At 34.9% G+C, this 17180-nt stretch overlaps 1 protein-coding gene across 2 annotated transcripts; it reads left to right on the forward strand.

Annotated features, from left to right (window-relative positions):
• The first annotated feature begins 154 nt into the window (after positions 1–154).
• On the forward strand, positions 155–6672 carry LOC141326489 (uncharacterized). 2 transcript variants are annotated; one of them, XM_073835233.1, is made up of 3 exons: positions 155–292; positions 1368–1538; positions 5375–6672. In XM_073835233.1, the coding sequence occupies exon 3, from the start codon at positions 5392–5394 to the stop codon at positions 6031–6033; it is 642 nt and encodes a 213-aa protein (XP_073691334.1). In that variant the 5' UTR covers positions 155–292; positions 1368–1538; positions 5375–5391; the 3' UTR covers positions 6034–6672. The 2 variants fall into 2 exon arrangements, with proteins under 2 accessions (XP_073691334.1, XP_073691333.1); XM_073835232.1 differs by lacking the exon at positions 155–292 and adding an exon at positions 359–1023.
• The last annotated feature ends 10508 nt before the right edge of the window (positions 6673–17180 follow it).

Genomic DNA, 17180 nt, shown 5'->3' on the forward strand with positions numbered 1-17180 from the left:
AAGGTTTCCAGGACTTCCAGTAAACCTCACCCTCCTCTGCCTCATGCACATGCTTTTCTAAGCTTCATCTGCGCTTACATCATATTTTTTATTGACTGTCTCACGTTGTTCCCAGATGTAGTTAACATTTTCCTTCTTGGCTTGGCCGGTCATGCATAGCAAGATGCTGAGGACACCGTCCTGTGGCTTTGGCAACCACTGGATCCGGTAAGCCCAACCCCGCAGCCCATGAATGATCTGCTAGGTCCTCAGACGCTCAGACCCAGAGATGTGTTTGACTGCAGACAAACAGGTATTGCGTTTTCACTTTAACTTTTTCTTTTCTTTCCTTTCCTTCTGCTTTCTGTTTAGATATGACTTACTGTAAATGGAGCCGTATGTGGGCAGTGTTGATCTAAAGGCAATCTAACCACTTTAACAAAACATAATAATCCTTGTCCAGGGGTGTTACCTTTTGACAGCTCAGACACTTTTTTATTTATTTATTTATTTATTTTATTTTTTAACTCAGATTAGCTACAGGAAACAGTGGAGCAGCACAGAGAAAATGATGCCAGGATTTTTTTTTTTTTATAAAGGAGACTCTTTAAGAATTGGTCTATTATGTAGATTCTTTATTTAAAGTCCTAAAAAGTGATGCTAGTTGAGAGCAAACAGTTCACGGTTCATGTTTACTGTTTAGTTTGCTCTGTGCGAGAGGTGAGATGGAAAGTAAATGTTGAGCGAGCTCTGACATGCTGATGAAGTGTGGACACACCCTGGTGTTATTCAGGGGAGAAAATGGAGGACAGCTGTATGCATTCTGGACCAGGCAGGAGAAACAGTGGTTGCTAACGGCACGTCACCTCCGGCCAGTTTTGTTGCATAATAAGAAACCCAAGCATAGTTTAAGACTCTGGAGGAAGTAGACTGCCAATTCAAGCAACAGTACTGCATCTGAACTGCTGCTTAGGAATTTTTGTGAGTGTCTAGCTCATAAAATCCAAACCTTCAGGTTTGAGGTTTGAGAAAGCCGATAAAAAGGTAAGGCTTCTACTTTATTATTGACGATGTATATAAGTGCACATGCTTGAATGTACTGAACAGTGTTTTAAATATGGTGATGATGCAATTGTCTGTATACAGTTGAAAATGTCCAGCGCTTCAGTCGGTTTAAAGCAAAATATTCATTACAATTTCTGCTGCATTTCCCAGAGCTGACATGGAAATACAGCCAGTGTCACATTTGCTTACATTTCAGTGCTGACTTATAGTGCTTTTCTTTATTTTCAACGGGTGAATGGACTAAATTTTCACTGTGGCCCTCTGAATCACTTTATGTTGTGTTATGTTATGATATGTTTCTCTGGACAATGTTGTTCTTTCAGCCAGCTGAGACGACGGCTCAAACTGCCCCCTGAAGCCATGGCACTGCTCAAAGTGGGTCGCAGCACAGACCGTCAAAGGACTGAGCCCGGTTTATTGTCCTCTCCACATCTGACATTAGCTGATTAACCATCACAGTGGCACTTCTGTTTACACATCACTGAAACATTCTGGTGAGTTGCAGTTCTTTTACTTCCAAGGAGACGGGCTCTGTTCTGAAATCCAGCCAGCTGCCTACACAGACAGAATTTAAAGGCACACTCTGAGCTTTTCCAAAAGGTAGAACAATATACTGGTTTCTAATAATCCCTTTTAAAGGCAAATTAAAGGGATAGTTCACCCCAAAATGAAAATTTGATGTTTATCTGCTTACCCCCAGGGCATCCAAGATGTAAGTGACTTTGGTTCTTCAGTAGAACACAAACATTGATTTTTAACTTAAACAGTTGCAGTCTGTCAGTCATATAATGGCAGTCAATTGGACCCACAGCTTTGAGAGTCAAAAAAACATACACAGACAAAACCAAACGAAACCAATACATTGAGGTGTTAAGACACAAAACAGTCAGTTTGTGCAAGAAACTGAACAGTATTTATAACATTATTTACCTCTGATCCACCGCTATGTCCAACTGTCCTGAGCGCGTTCACAACAGCCGGTGCGTGACGCGTCAAAATGCTCTGATATACAGTAGTAGATGGTGAAAGTCAACATTCACAGATGAGTTCGCACAAGAAAACATACTCTTAGTTTTTAATCGGTTGCAAGAATCAGGATAAGCACAAGTAATTACCATTTTGAGTAGCCGCTATGCACAGTGTAAACAATGAATGATGTATACGCGCAACAGATCGCTTTCACGCGTAAATCTACTACGGCTGTTGTGAATGTGCTCAAGACAGTTGGACATTGCGGTGGATCAGAGGTAAATAATGATATAAATACTGTTCAGTTTCTTGCACAGACCGATCGCTTTGTGTCTTAACACCTCAATGTATCGTCACGAGCCGCAGGGTTTAATTTGGTTTTGTCTGTGTATGTTTTTTTTTACTCTCAAAGCCATCAATCCCATTGACTGCCATTATATGACTGACAGACTGCAACAGTTTGAGTTAAAAATCTTTGTTTGTGTTCTACTGAAGAAACAAAGTCACCTACAACTCGGATGCCCTGGGGGTGAGCAAATAAACATCAGATTTTAATTTTTGGGTGAACTATCCCTTTAAGACAAATCCTTCTTAAAGGCAAAGTATCCTATATAGAAATGAATAGCCACACATTGAAGGATAAACATCCAAAACAGTGGAGGGACAGAGAACTTTTAGTTGTAAACAGAATTAATTTAGGACTGGTTTAGTAAATTAATTCAGTAAAGCAATGAAATAGTTCAGTCTAGCAATTTTATCCAATTTTTTTTGTTGTTGTTTGGCCAATGAAGTGTCACACTTGCTATCATTGGATTTTGTTGTAATCAATAGTGATTACAATAGTGAATAGTGAATAGATATTTTTTTAAAAGACATGAATTGTCATTTTTTATAAGCAGTAGCTGAAGTGAAGTATACTTCATGACGCAATTTTGTAGTGCTTTTGTCAGGCAGCAAACACATCCAACAACTCAGATTTAAGCATCACTATGTTTTCCTATGACAAAAATCCAATTAGATTTATCCATTGGCATTTAGATTGATAAACTAAAAAGTTTTGTTATAAGCTAATCTTCACAAATGAACACAACTTGAATGAATTTTAAAGCTTAAATACCCTAGTAAAAAAGTAATAGATTTAAAATGCATGTATTGTACACTAAGTGTAGTTCAAGTCTATTAACATATTTACTGGCACATCGCTGAAGACTTACTGATATAAAAATTGTAACAATATTTATTTGGAATACTACTTGTGCACAATGCACATTTCTTAATATTAATCCTAAAATATGTTTTAATGTCACTATTGATGAGGATTGTATGATCTTTAAAAAACATCAGTATTTAAAGTGTACCTAAAGTATACTTGCAAGAGCACAATCATTTATACTTTACATTTTTATTTGGACTTCAACACGACTTTCAGACAATTAAAGTGCATTAAGTACAAAATTAGTTGTTCCAGTTTAGACTTTAAATATACCAGTTTAGTATACTAAATGTACAACTGCATGATATTTTTATTAAATACATTATATGTAAATGTATTTGCAGTATACTTAGCATGAAATAAATGTATTTTAAATAAATTTTAGTATATTTCTTTTTCATAAAGTCAAAAGTAAAAAGCTAAATTGGCTATAAAGGAACTACACCATGGTCACTTGACTTTAACATCACCACCATTAAGCTTCAACAACTCTTTCAAAATTAAAGACATTTTCTTAAAACTTTTTAGGGAAAAATATTTTGCAAGAGTGCAATTATAAACACATTGATGCTGTGAAACAGACTAATGACTAGATTAGTTTTCCTGTTCATTGTGATGATGTTTAATGTCCCCAACGACATGTCCCCAAAATGACAAGGAGGTGTATTATTCGTGATATATTTTAAGTGTTAATACACTGTGTGACTTATTTTAATACTAAAATCAGTAACAGATCTAAATAAATTTATGCTGTGATTGATTTCTCCAATCTATTTGTCACTCACATTGTTACAGTAGCTTCCCTTACCAAAAAGAAGTATACTTGAAGTTTATTTTATTAAGTATACTTAAGTAAAGTTCAAGTTAAGTATACTTTATGTAGTAAGTATACAAATATCAGTGTACTAGTAGTATACTTTTAAGTGTACTATTTCAATACTCCTTGGGACTAAATTGGCCCAATTTCTATATAAAAGCATACTTTTAAGTATACTTTAAGTATAACATTAGTAAACTTTGAATACACAACTAGGTTACATCTATGTTTTCAGTTTGTACTGAAAGTATAATAAAAGTGAACTTAGGTATACTGATAGTTTACTAATTAAATTATTTTTTTATGCATTTTTAGTACACTTTGAAGTATAGTCTTAGTAAACTACTAGTTTATTGATTTTATACTGCAAGTATACTCATAAGTTTTTTTTAAGTTAACTTTACATCATACTTTAAGCATACTACTATGTCCCTATTAATTATTAATACATATTAATTTGTATATATTTTGTTATATGAATATCTGAACATACAAAACGTCAAAAGAAAGAAGGGGGTATCTGCTAGTAAACAAAAACATTTTTTCTAGCTCCATGCATCCTTTTTCATAAACACTTGAATGTGGGTAAGTTTCATAAATAAAAAAACAAATAAACAACATTTTGAACAAAAAGCTAAAAAAAGGACTATTGATGATAATCAAAACACAGATGGAGTCGATCAACACCCTAGTCATTATTAGCTCTTCATGGGTCGACATTTTATTCCATAACATTACACAGTTTTGCATATCTATGGTTTTGATGCTGACGATTGTGTTAGATTACATGTGGAAGCATCTGTTGTTTCAGTTTCTTCTTCACTTGTGTTTTCGGAAATTCTGTTCAGAAGATGTGCAATAGCGCCCCTAGCGTATAACAATGAAAACACAGATTCTCAGAGCACAAGTATGGTTCAAATATATTTAGACTTTTTCTGAGTATACTTAAATGTCATTTTAAGTATATTTCTTTTAAGTATATAAAGCACATTTCTGAGAAGACTGAAAGTATACTTTCCTATTTTTTAGTTTAAAAGAAGTATACTAATAGCACACTTGAATAAACTTCTTTTTCATTAGGGTTAGCAATAATGAGCTATGCTAAAGTTAGATTCTTTTGAAATAAATATTGAAATGAATCTCCCATGTGTGTTGGGCTGTACACAAAGAGGGCTGTTTGTAAGTAGAGCAATGCAAATCATCACTTGTGAGATTTAGGACGCTGTTTTAGCTGTCTGCAGACACAAGGCAGCTCAGCAGCTTTTAGAACAGAGCCAGGGTCGTAGCTGTTTGCCTGAACAATAACTTATTCTTGTTTCTTGCACGTGCAGGCCTCAAAGGAGTCCTGATGATCCTGTGCAGTCAGATGAGCTTTGCAGTGCTGTACTGCATACTGTGGCTCGCAGCACCTGCCTTCCTGCGTTCTGAATTCAAGGTGGCTTACGTGACCGAGGCCAATGTGTACATGTGCACGTGTGCGCAGGATATGGCCTTCTGTGAGATGAACTCCAGCGAGTTCAACAACTGCAAGGATTATTCATCTGTCCTGCACAGGGCCGAGAGCCCCAGTCCGGTTCAGAAAAAGCGTCTGACGGTCTGGTACAGCTCGCCTCTTAACGTGGCCCTCCTGCTGAACAACTCTGAGGTTCGGCACCTGTCGCTGATCCAGTGCAAGCCCGCTGCCGAGCAGCCCGTCCCCTTCGAGTACTTCACAGTGCAGCGCCTGGAGACTCTAACAATCACCTACCCATTCTTGAAACGTGGACAGAGTTTTGATATTATCATAGGCAAGGACAGGGATGCCCCCTACCACGAGGAGGCGAGAATCGCTGTCATTCATACCTCTGTGCTGACCGGGAAAACAGAGCTGAAGTCATACACAATCCAAACCAAAGCGGATCACAGTGGAATGACGTCATTCCCGGACATTTTTATGTCCAGTAATGAGCTTTCGGAAATGTCCAGGATATTTGTCACTTTTCTGTACTGAGAGGCATTTTTTCCCAGTATTTTAAAAGCTTCATTTTAGTCACTATAACACAAAATGCTGTTGTGCATAATTAATAATGTATACACTTAATGCATACAATTACATTTTAAAAATACTTATTGCAAACATCAAAATCAAATATTATCATAATGCAAAACAAAAACAAATAAATTTTCTGGGGGTTTTTATGTGGGATTTGCACATGCGCTGCTGTTTTACTGGTGATTTAATTCTCTTAAGGTGTTTTGTATTTACAATGAAAAAATAGGATTATAATGATTAAGAAAAATGTATTTATATAAATAAAAATGGCAATGAATTGTGTGATGCTGTTGTTCAAGATTCTACCGTCCTGCAGAATCTGATCCACCTTAGACTGAGAGATAGCCTGTTCAAAAACAACCCAGACTCATATAAAAAAAGCAAAAGCAAACATAAGATAAGAATGCATTTGCTGCCGCAAACATGCCATTTTAGCTTGTTTCTACAAGTCTTGTATCTGAGCATTCCACACACAAGTGCAATGCTGTACCAGGTGAGCTACCAAGCAAGTTTAATAGATCAGAAAAGCCACATATACTGAACTGGTCCTGTAATCATTTGTGTTAAAAGGAATAAAAGTTGATGGTGTTTTACTGCCTCTAGTGTTAATCTCACTTGGAAACTGCAGCGATCTCTGTGTACTGTTTCGAAGTTATGCAAAATTGTAGTTAGAGGCGAGTTTTTTATGTCAAAAACATACCATGTGATATCACACTTTTTTTAGCTACTTAAACATTATTTCATCCTGAAAAAAAAAAAGCTTTGGGTTCCGCAGAGATTCTGTAGTGCAATAGAATTTTACATCATCGTGTGGCTCTTTTCAAGATATTATGAACAGTGTTGGGGAAAGTTACTTTTTATGGAAAGTAATGGGTTACGTTATATTTGCGTTATTTTTTAAATCTGTGCAGAGCTTGCTTGTTTGTTCTATTTTTGGCAAATGTAAAAGCCTTTTTATACCAAAAGCCTCAGGCTTAGACAAAAGTAAATTCATGTCTGTTCAGCAGACCGCAGAAGAAACAAATGACTCTTAACTCTTTAGCAAAACAAAAGAAGAAAAACAAATGTTAGATTATCTTGAGTCATTTCTGCACATTAGTATGGTGAACTGGATCATCGAAGGTCGGCAGCAAAAACATCGGTTAATAAAATGGGATTAAATACATAAAGGATATTGGTATTATTTAACATATTTAATTATTACAGGTTTGTGTTGAATTTCACTGTTGTTATTTATTTTGAGGAATACTGTATCTGTTTTTTAGTGAGTGAGATTAATTAATGCATGTTCACATTTATTCTAGAACTAAAGTAACATCTTACTCACAATTTCTCTCAGCATGGGGACAGGAGAGCTTTTACTCAATAAATGGGGGAAAAAAGTAACGGGCATTACTTTTTTGAAAAAGTAACTTAGATAATTAGAAAGTAATGCATTACTTTACTAAAAAGTAATATTATTACATAACTTGTGTTACTTGTAATGCATTACCCCCAACACTGATTATGAAAGTTATTCATTGTGATACATTTTTTGTGGTCTCATTTAACTACTTAGTGCAGTGTCTGCCCCTTCTGGGAGTGTTAGTATATTAATGGTCAAAAACACAAGTTAAAGGACAAAAGAAAATTCAGATGTATGACTGGGGGATATTGTTGGCCACTTAAGAGCACATGCATGCAACAGGAAGTAAGTGTGCAAGACTGTCCACGACTTAAAAACGCCAAAGCGCAGTGCCCTTAACGCACACTAAATCCACAGTTTGGAGTAGTATTAAGGCTAAGAGTTTCCACTCATGCATCAATTTCTGGAAAGAACTGTAAGTGAAAATTTATTATAGGCCTACTACTTTATTTAGTATTGGTACAGAGATGAGTAGCTATGTTTAGTACAACAGTTGCAACTGCTTTTAATTATGTAAAGAGGTCATCGCATGCCTATTTTCCACAAGTTGATATGATTTACTAGGGTCTTAATAAGAAGTCTATAACATACTTTGGTTAAAATTTCTTAGTGGTACTGTAAAAAACACCCTTTTTACCTTGTCAAAATCAGCCCTTTTCACAGCAAGCTGTTTTGTTGCATTTGCCTTTAAATGCTAATGAGCTTTTCTCACCCCGCCCCTCTCTACCATGGGGTGACGAGTGGTCGCTCAATCAAAGACATTTTTGTCTTCCTCTGCACCTGAGACACACAATGGCGGACAGTTCACAGCTCACTCAGGGCGGGTCTTAAGGTAAGACGGCTGTGTCAATCAACTATTGGTTTACCCTTGCCCATATTTGGACTTCCCCCTAGTTATCCATGATTGTCATCCCCTGTCTTGTTAAGTTGCCACTCCCCTTTACTAGTGTTTAAATAGTCCTTTGTTCCACATTCCTCTTGTCCTTTCCTTAAGTTACTTCATGGTTTTTGTATTCCTGGTTCCTGCTTGTTTTGTTTTCATTTAATTCATTTTGTTTGTTACTCCTGGCTCCTTGTGTTTCCCTCTGGCTCCTCATCCCCGGCACGTCGTGACACTTAGATGGGGTACATTGTAACATCTGAGGGGCACAGCTCTGCAAGAACTCTACTTTTTTATTGCACAGTCCCTTTAAATGCAAATGAGCTCAGCTCGCCCCGCCCCTCTCTGCTGTGGGATGATGAGACCTGATGTTTACTTTAGCCGCATTTAGCTGCGAAACTTGCCAACAACCACATTATTAAGAAAGGCCATTTGCAAAGATGCATAAAAAAATCCTCATACTCACTTCTGCTGCGGGTGAAGCTGCATCAGGAACGATTCGCACGAACATAAACGCGTATGTAGATCGGGATCTGTGCTTTCCTTTAAAAAACGAAAGTATTGTTATCCTCTGCATCTTCAGCGGCTCAGATGTCGGGATTTAAAACATCCAACAACAGAACACCTCAATCGCTCGATCGGAGACATTCTTGTTTTCCTCTGCTCGGACTGTTGGACTGTTTGAGCTCGGTGAGGGCGGGTCTAAGGTAAGACGCTCATGTCAATCAACTATCATGGGAGGGGCCTCTGTCTGTGTTTTGTCACACCGACAAGAAGCTGAGAATGACCTGATTTTAAAAAGGGGATATTACTTTTAAAGATTAAAAAAAAACACTGGGTGTATTTTTATCATTGTAGGGTGGTTGTGTACACAAACTACCAACACACATTAATGATCAAACAACATGTAAAATTTAGTTCTGCATCTGATGAACCCTTTAACAATGTAGGCGAATAGATGAAACACATTTAGGCATTCAGAAAAACACTCCCCTCCCTCCACACACAGCTCTCATAGAACACCAGACAAATAAACGAGCCAAACATTAAACATCGACTGTCTGTTTTTATTTGCCTGTTTCTTGTGGTTTCTCATTCAAATCCATATAAGTAAATGGTGTACATTACATCGCTAATGTCATAGAATAGCCTAGTTTAATAACAGTGGGGCAAATGGAATTTAAAACAGGTTAGTGTCTTCTGCTGGTTTGCAAATCTAAACTGATATAACAGTTTTATTGGAGATAAAAAAAAAACTTTTACTATGGTAAATATCTTCAAAAGACCTTTGAATTTTGGCACACCTTTTTCTCTGTATAGTGTTGTTGTGTCAACTAGCAAATACCATAAAATTTGTTATGCTAGCATGTGTGGAAATATTTAAACCAGGTGTGTTACAATTAACCTCTCGTTTGCCCCACACTCCCCTATTGGTTGGTTGTGTACACACACTGCTAACACACATTTATGTTCAAACAACATGTAAAAGTGAGCTTTGCATCTAATGACCTTTAATTAGAAGCACCACAATTACTAAATAATCTATTATAGAGACTTCAACATTTGGGCCAAATACTGGAAATACCTCATGTAAGTAGACAAGTGGCCAAGTGCAAAGACTGCAATTGTGGGCATCTGGACAAGCCCTGGGAATGTACAGTAGGCCTAATAGTGGACACATCACGCCTCAACTAATCAGCGGACAAGAATTAAGTTAATTGAATTCACTATAGCAAATCTTTATTTTTGAAAGTTGATTTCGTTGGCTTTGAACATTTTTTGTTTAATTTGCTGGTAACATTGGTCGTATTCTCATGCTCAGCATGGATGTGTTATCACGCAGAAGTTTCGATTACAGTGAGTGAGAGCAACCCTGTTTACAATAAAATAGGTTACTCATAAGTCTGGATTCGTTTTCTAATGTTTTCTAAATGTTTTTCACATTTGCTAAAACACTAAACCCCATTCTCTGAGCCAAATAAATAACTCTTTCTGCAAAATCAACAAGTTCAGGCAGAACTCTAAACACATTCTCACTCACTAAGACACAATTTGCTCTGTGATGAACTTGTGATGCAAAACCCTTAACACAAGAAAGCAAAAGTTATGCACAACTGCAACACAGCTGTCATCGTTTACACACAATAAATCTAAATTCTTTACACTTGTTTCTAAATATTTAAATATACAAAATATAAGCCATTTCAAAGTGCAAACATGGCACAGGTGCATCTGTAAATCTGAGAGGTACAGAAAGTACTAATCAGCACTAATAAGTTGGAAAGTTAAAAAGAAGAATATCTTTTATACACTGTATTTTGGTAATTTCAATATATTCTTGTGTAGAATTCTGGTAGTCTTCTGGCTCTGACCTAGCTGCAAGACGTGATCCTTTTTTACAAGATGATGTACTGTAAGATTACATACTGTATATAGTAATTATTTTGCAGAAAAAACAAAATAGATACCTAAATGTGCACACACTCAAAAGAAATCACACCTAAGTTTGTTGAATATACCCCCCCCCCCCCCCACTGTATATATATATTATGGGGACATTCCATAGGCGTAATGGTTTTCATACTGTACAAACCGTATTTTCTATGGCCCTACACCTAAACCTAGCCCTCACAGGAGATTGTGCACACTTTTGTGCATGATTTATTTCCTCATTCCTCCAAATGTCCCCACAAGGTCAAAATCTACTGGTATTACTAACCTTGTGGGGACATGAGGTCCCCATAACGTGATAAATACCAGGTGTACACACACACACACACACACACACACACACACACACACACACACACACACACACACACACACACACACACACCTTTGAGTGTGTGTATGTATATTTATCTTTTTTTTTCTTCAAAATAATTACTCGATACAGTTTACATTCTTTTTTTTGGTAACTACATGCACTGGACACTGTGTTCTCCATTATTTAATGTAGTGTCTAATAAATGCTATTTAGTGTGTATAGTATTGACTAATGTGTGTTTGATTTGAAAGCTTTGTTTGATTTTGAGTACAGGTGAAATGGTTTTGAAGCGATTGTTTGATTTTGCCAGAAGAGTCAGAGGTTCTGTGAATTTAGTTTGAACATTTAGATTTGTGTTTAAGGTTTTGAAAAAATTAGTGACAGTCTTTCAGAAAAACTGTAATAATTTCTTTACCGGTATAATGGAAAACAAAATGCTTAGTGCACCTTCGGCTGATGGACGATCTCAGCACTTTCAGCCACCAGGTGTCAGTAATGCTCTATGGGATGTGATGATTTCTCTTCCTGTCTGCTTTGAACTGGAAAATTCAAAGCGGATGGTTGTTTGTCCGATGTGAGGTCAGTCAAAGTTGTAAGGACAGGTTAGAAACGTGCTTAGGATACGTGATATATGTTTAAAATATTGATAATAGTTACACGTTTTTTGTTGTTTTTATCTTTAGAGCAAACACGTGTATTTACTTGAGTGTTTCCAAGTGTAACAAGTGTATTAACACCTTTTTGACTTTTACAGTCCTTCAAAATTAAAGTATTTAAATAATTTATAAAAGCAATTTCTCTCTAGTGAATGTTTTACACCTTTGCAGAATTAGAAAATAGAAATGAATTAGAGATTTTTATATTTATGATTTTTCAGAACCACAATTTAACAATTCCCTGATATTTCCAGGTTTCCATCATCTTATGAAGACAGCGTTTTAAGGGGAGACACTGCAGGCAAAAACATAATTTTTTCATGCACCTATCAAGCTTGAGATTTTGGGCTTTCTTTTATAACACTTTATCTATTTGTGTCGATAGGTTTAAATTACAATGCATATTTTAAAGGCTGTTTACTCAAAATGAGTTTTTTCTCCTACACTGAGCCATAAATCTCCACTTCAGTGGCACTTACACACACCAGACTTTATATTTTTATTCCTGTCTATATCCTGAAGGCTTTTACAAAGGGATTTGTTCATATATAATTTGCTTGATTTTATACAACACTGCAAAAAATGCTTTTCTTACTTAGATTTTTTTGTCTTGTTTCCAGCCAAAATATCTAAAAATTCTTAAATCAACAAGGATTTTCTAGACGAGTGAAAAATGATTGTCTTGTTTTTAGAAGAAACAAGCCGAAATTAAGTGCATTTTTGCTTGAAACAAGCTAAATAATCTGCCAATGGGGTAAGAAAAATAATCTTGTTTTCTGTTTGAAATAAGATTTTTTTTGCTTACCTCATTGGCAGATTATTTAGCTTGTTCTAAGCAAAAACTCACTTAATTTTGCTGTGTTTTTTCTGAAGACAAGAAAAATAATTTAAGAATGTTTAGATATTTTGGCTGGAAACAAGACAAAAAATCTAAGTAGGAAAAGCATTTTTGCAGTGAACATTTTATTCCCCCAAAAATGGTAAAAAATGTAGTGTCTCCTGTCAGTTTTTTTCTGAGTTATGTCGTGACGATACCCAAAATCCCCTCTGTAAAAACTTTTGACTCTAATATGTAAAAAAAAAAATTAAAAAGAGTTTTGAAAACGACTTCATCCAGTGTTTAGATTTTTTGTACTAGAAATGTATGCAAATTACCACATATTTCATTAAATAATGCCTCGTTTGCATATTTAAACCTAACATTTGAGAAAAAATTTTATACAAAAAATGTTTGCAATTATAAAAGTAATCAATCACCTGGGTAAGTAAGGTGATAACTTTTTTTTTTTTTAGTATTCACCTGCAGTGCCTCGCCTTAAACAACCACATCCTTCAAAAGATCCCAGCGGACTGTCCACCAGAGGTAAGAACTCACACTGTTTGTAATATTTAATAATCTCCTCTAGTAGACATCACAGAATCTTGTGTTTGAAATGAACGCTACAAATTTGATTGCAAAACACTAAAACCAAATTTCATCAATCGTTTTCAAAATACTTTCTGATGTGCGGAGCATAAAGTACACAGGAACTTGTTATACGGATCGAGGTCAAAAGTTCAGAGTGGGCAGGATCAAATCACTTTCATGACGGCAGATGTTGGCATTTACAATTAATAATCCACCCAGGGAATTGCATTTCCCAACTCAAAACGCACATCTTGCAATTAATAGCGACCAATTAGCGAATGCAGAACTTGCGGGGAAAAATCAGACAATCGAATGCCGCGGCTCCCCCCGCGAAGGCGTCTTGTTTTGCATCTCAAAAACATCCAGTGTATGGATATCAAACAACACCGCACCTGCTGAAAGACGAGGCGTTCGATGAAAAATGACAAATTAAGGCTGTGTTTTGAGCTGATTGCCGGGGAGCCCTCGCTGATATAGTTGACCTCACTAATGGGTGCCAACCAGTTGAATGGGGGTGGGGATCCACAGATCGCTCCAGTGCTTCGAACCCAACCCGCACGCTTGGCTTTTATTTATTCTTCAGGGTTTTTTTTTGTGCACGAAAGCCTGGGAAGTCTATAAAAATCAGCCTTTGGTCTCCTCACCGGCAGTTTACCACTAAAACATTTTTATAATCAGCCTTTATTGTTCATTCGCTCCTTGTGGGAGATGCGCCCATGTTCATTTTTTAAAAGGGCAAATCAACCATAATTCAGTTTATAAACTGCAGCAGGGCTGGCGCATGCATGGATGAATATTCATGAGGCTTCCTGAAGCTGCCACTGCACGGTGATTCATTAGGCATATGTAAATATCACTCACTTTAATTGCCCCTAAACTGACTCAACATAATGTTGTCATTAGCAAATTATTACTTATTTGTCTTACTAATCGTACAGTATGGCACGGATGCAGCGTCTCTACATATATGATTACAATTGTAAAGCTCTTTCTCAGTGGCTGCCGGCACGATGTGCGCCGTCCTCACTCCTGAGATGGATTGTGGGTAAAGTCTGGGTTGTGGGCGGCGATGAGTTAGTGAGGTGTTTAGAGATGCTCGGCGTGCCGGTGTGGATACATGCGCGACAATTAAACAAACTGGCACTTTTGTGGGTTTAGGCCCATGGTGGGCTGCTGTCTCCAGCTCCAGACGTCAGCTTTGTTTTTCACGTGCTGTCACTGCGTGCCGCTGAAAAATCATGATGATTATTATGATGGTCTCATACGGAATATAATGGTGGTACTTTTTCAAAGAAACGGTTGTCATAATCCCAAGTCCTTTGAGCTTGAGAAATATAATTCAAGGGAAAAAAGAAAGAGCAAATGCTCTGATGACAAACAGAATGGTCCCATCAACGATGAAAGATGCAGACATATTTCAGCTCTTGTCAGTAAAGTTTATATGAGGACAGTTCAACGGCATGAGGAAAAAATGACACGTTTTACCAAATTTAAATCCTATGGAATTAAGTTTTATGGAATTACAATTCATTGATTTATGCTCAGCGGTTTATGTAATTCATTTAATTAAATGTGACCCTGGACCACAAAACCAGTCTTAAGTCGCTGGGGTATGTTTGTAGCAATAGCCAAAAATACATTGCATGGGTCCAAATTATTGATTTTTCTTTTATGCCAAAAATCATTAGGAAATTAAGTAAAGATCATGTTCCATGAAGATTTTTTGTAAAATTCCTACTGTAAATGTATCAAAATGTAATTTTTGATTAGTAATATGCATTGTTAAGAACCTAATTTGGACAACTTTAAAGGTGATTTTCTCAGGATTTTAATATTTTTGCACCCTCAGATTCCAGATTTTCAAATAGAAGTATCTCGGCCAAATATTGTCCCATCCTAACAAACCATACATCAATAGAAAGCTTATTTACTGAGCTTTCATATTCTATATACATCTCAGTTTTGTAAAATTTAACCTTATGACTGGTTTTGTGGTCCAGGGTCACAAATGTAATAATAAGATACATTTGTTGTACTTGCAAGTAAAAATGATCATTGTTATGATCATCAGATAGTGTCTTTATTTAGAACATATGCTAAAATTAATAATTCATTAATAATTTATGCAGTTCATAAGTTATCATTATTATTTTTTTCGTTAATAGAAGGCACTGTTTAAAAAGGTTCCATATTTTATGTAATTCATTTAATTAAATGTAATAAGAAGATACATTTTTTGTACTTGCAAGTAAAAATGATCATTGTTATGATCATCAGATAGTGTCTTTATTCAGATCATGTGCTAAAATTAACATATTTTTCTTTTCTGGAATTTATCATATTGTGATTTTTTTTCAGACGTAGTTTTATGGAATTACAATTCATTGATTTATTGTCAGTGGTTTATGTAATTCATTTAATAAAATGTAATAATAAGATACATTTGTTGTACTTGCAAGTAAAAATGATCATTGTTATGATCATCAGATAGTGTCTTTATTTAGAACATATGCTAAAATTAATAATTCATTAATAATTTATGCAATTTATAAGTTATCATTATTATTTTTTTCGTTAATAGAAGGCACTGTTTAAAAAGGTTCCATATTTTTATGTAATTAATTTCATTAAATGTAATAAGAAGAAATATTTTTGTACTTGCAAGTAAAAATGATCATTGTTATGATCATCAGATAGTGTCTTTATTCAGAACATATGCTAAAATTACCATTTTTTGTTGAATTTATCATATTGTGGGTTTTTTGGAATTACAATTCATTGATTTATTGTCAGTGGTTTATGTAATGTAATTATATGTTAATAATAGAACATATGCTAAAATGAACGATTTATACAATTCATAAGTTACTGAAATTAAAATAAAAACCATTATTATTATTTTTTTTAGTCTTTTTGCATATAGAAGGCACTATTTAAAAAAAGGTTCCATATTTTTTATAAAAGTAATCATTGTTATGATCATCAGATTAACATATTTTTTTTCTTGAATTTATTATTGTGATTTTTTTTCAGACGTAGTTTTATGGAATTACAATTCATTGATTTATGGTCAGTGGTTTATGTAATTCATTTAATAAAATGTAATAATAAGATACATTTGTTGTACTTGCAAGTAAAAATGATCATTGTTATGATCATCAGATAGTGTCTTTATTTAGAACATATGCTAAAATTAATAATTCATTAATAATTTATGCAGTTCATAAGTTATCATTATTATTATTTTTGTTAATAGAAGGCACTGTTTAAAAAGGTTCCATATTTTATGTAATTCATTTAATTAAATGTAATAAGAAGATACATTTTTTGTACTTGCAAGTAAAAATAATTATTGTTATGATCATCAGATAGTGTCTTTATTCAGAACATATGCTAAAATTAACATATTTTTCTTTTCTTGAATTTATCATATTGTGATTTTTTTTTCAGACGTAGTTTTATGGAATTACAATTCATTGATTTATGGTCAGTGGTTTATGTAATTCATTTAATTAAATGTAATAAGAAGATACATTTATTGTACTTGCAAGTAGTAAAAAAATGCAATAAAAAAATCATTGTTATGGTCAACAGGTAGTAAGTATCTTTATTCAGAACATATGCTAAAATTAATAAGTTACTGAAATTAAAATAAAAAACAATTTGTATTATTTGTTAGTCTTTTTGTTTACAGAAGCCACTGTTTCAAAAAGGTTTCATTTGAAAAAAATATGAAAACAGAATAATCATTTGTTATATTTGCATTGGAAAAGACTATTTAGTAGAAATAATTGCATCATTTTTTTTTTTTTAAAACTGTCTAAGTGTGAAGTGCACCTTACCCATTTACTATCATTGTAGAGGGAGAGAAAAAAAGATGAAATGAACCTGGATTGTGACAGAGGTTTTCAGTCTGCCCAAGATCTCGTTTTGTCTTCCAGAAGAAGAAATGACAGAATGTGCATAAAATGTTAATAAAATCTGTTTGT

Source organism: Garra rufa, chromosome 2, assembly GCF_049309525.1.
Source record: "Garra rufa chromosome 2, GarRuf1.0, whole genome shotgun sequence".
Classification (NCBI taxonomy): domain Eukaryota; kingdom Metazoa; phylum Chordata; class Actinopteri; order Cypriniformes; family Cyprinidae; genus Garra; species Garra rufa.

Bases quoted from the DNA above. Each gene is read 5' to 3' on its own strand.
- LOC141326489 (XM_073835233.1), top strand. From the start codon at position 5,392: ATGATCCTGTGCAGTCAGATGAGCTTTGCAGTGCTGTACTGCATACTG.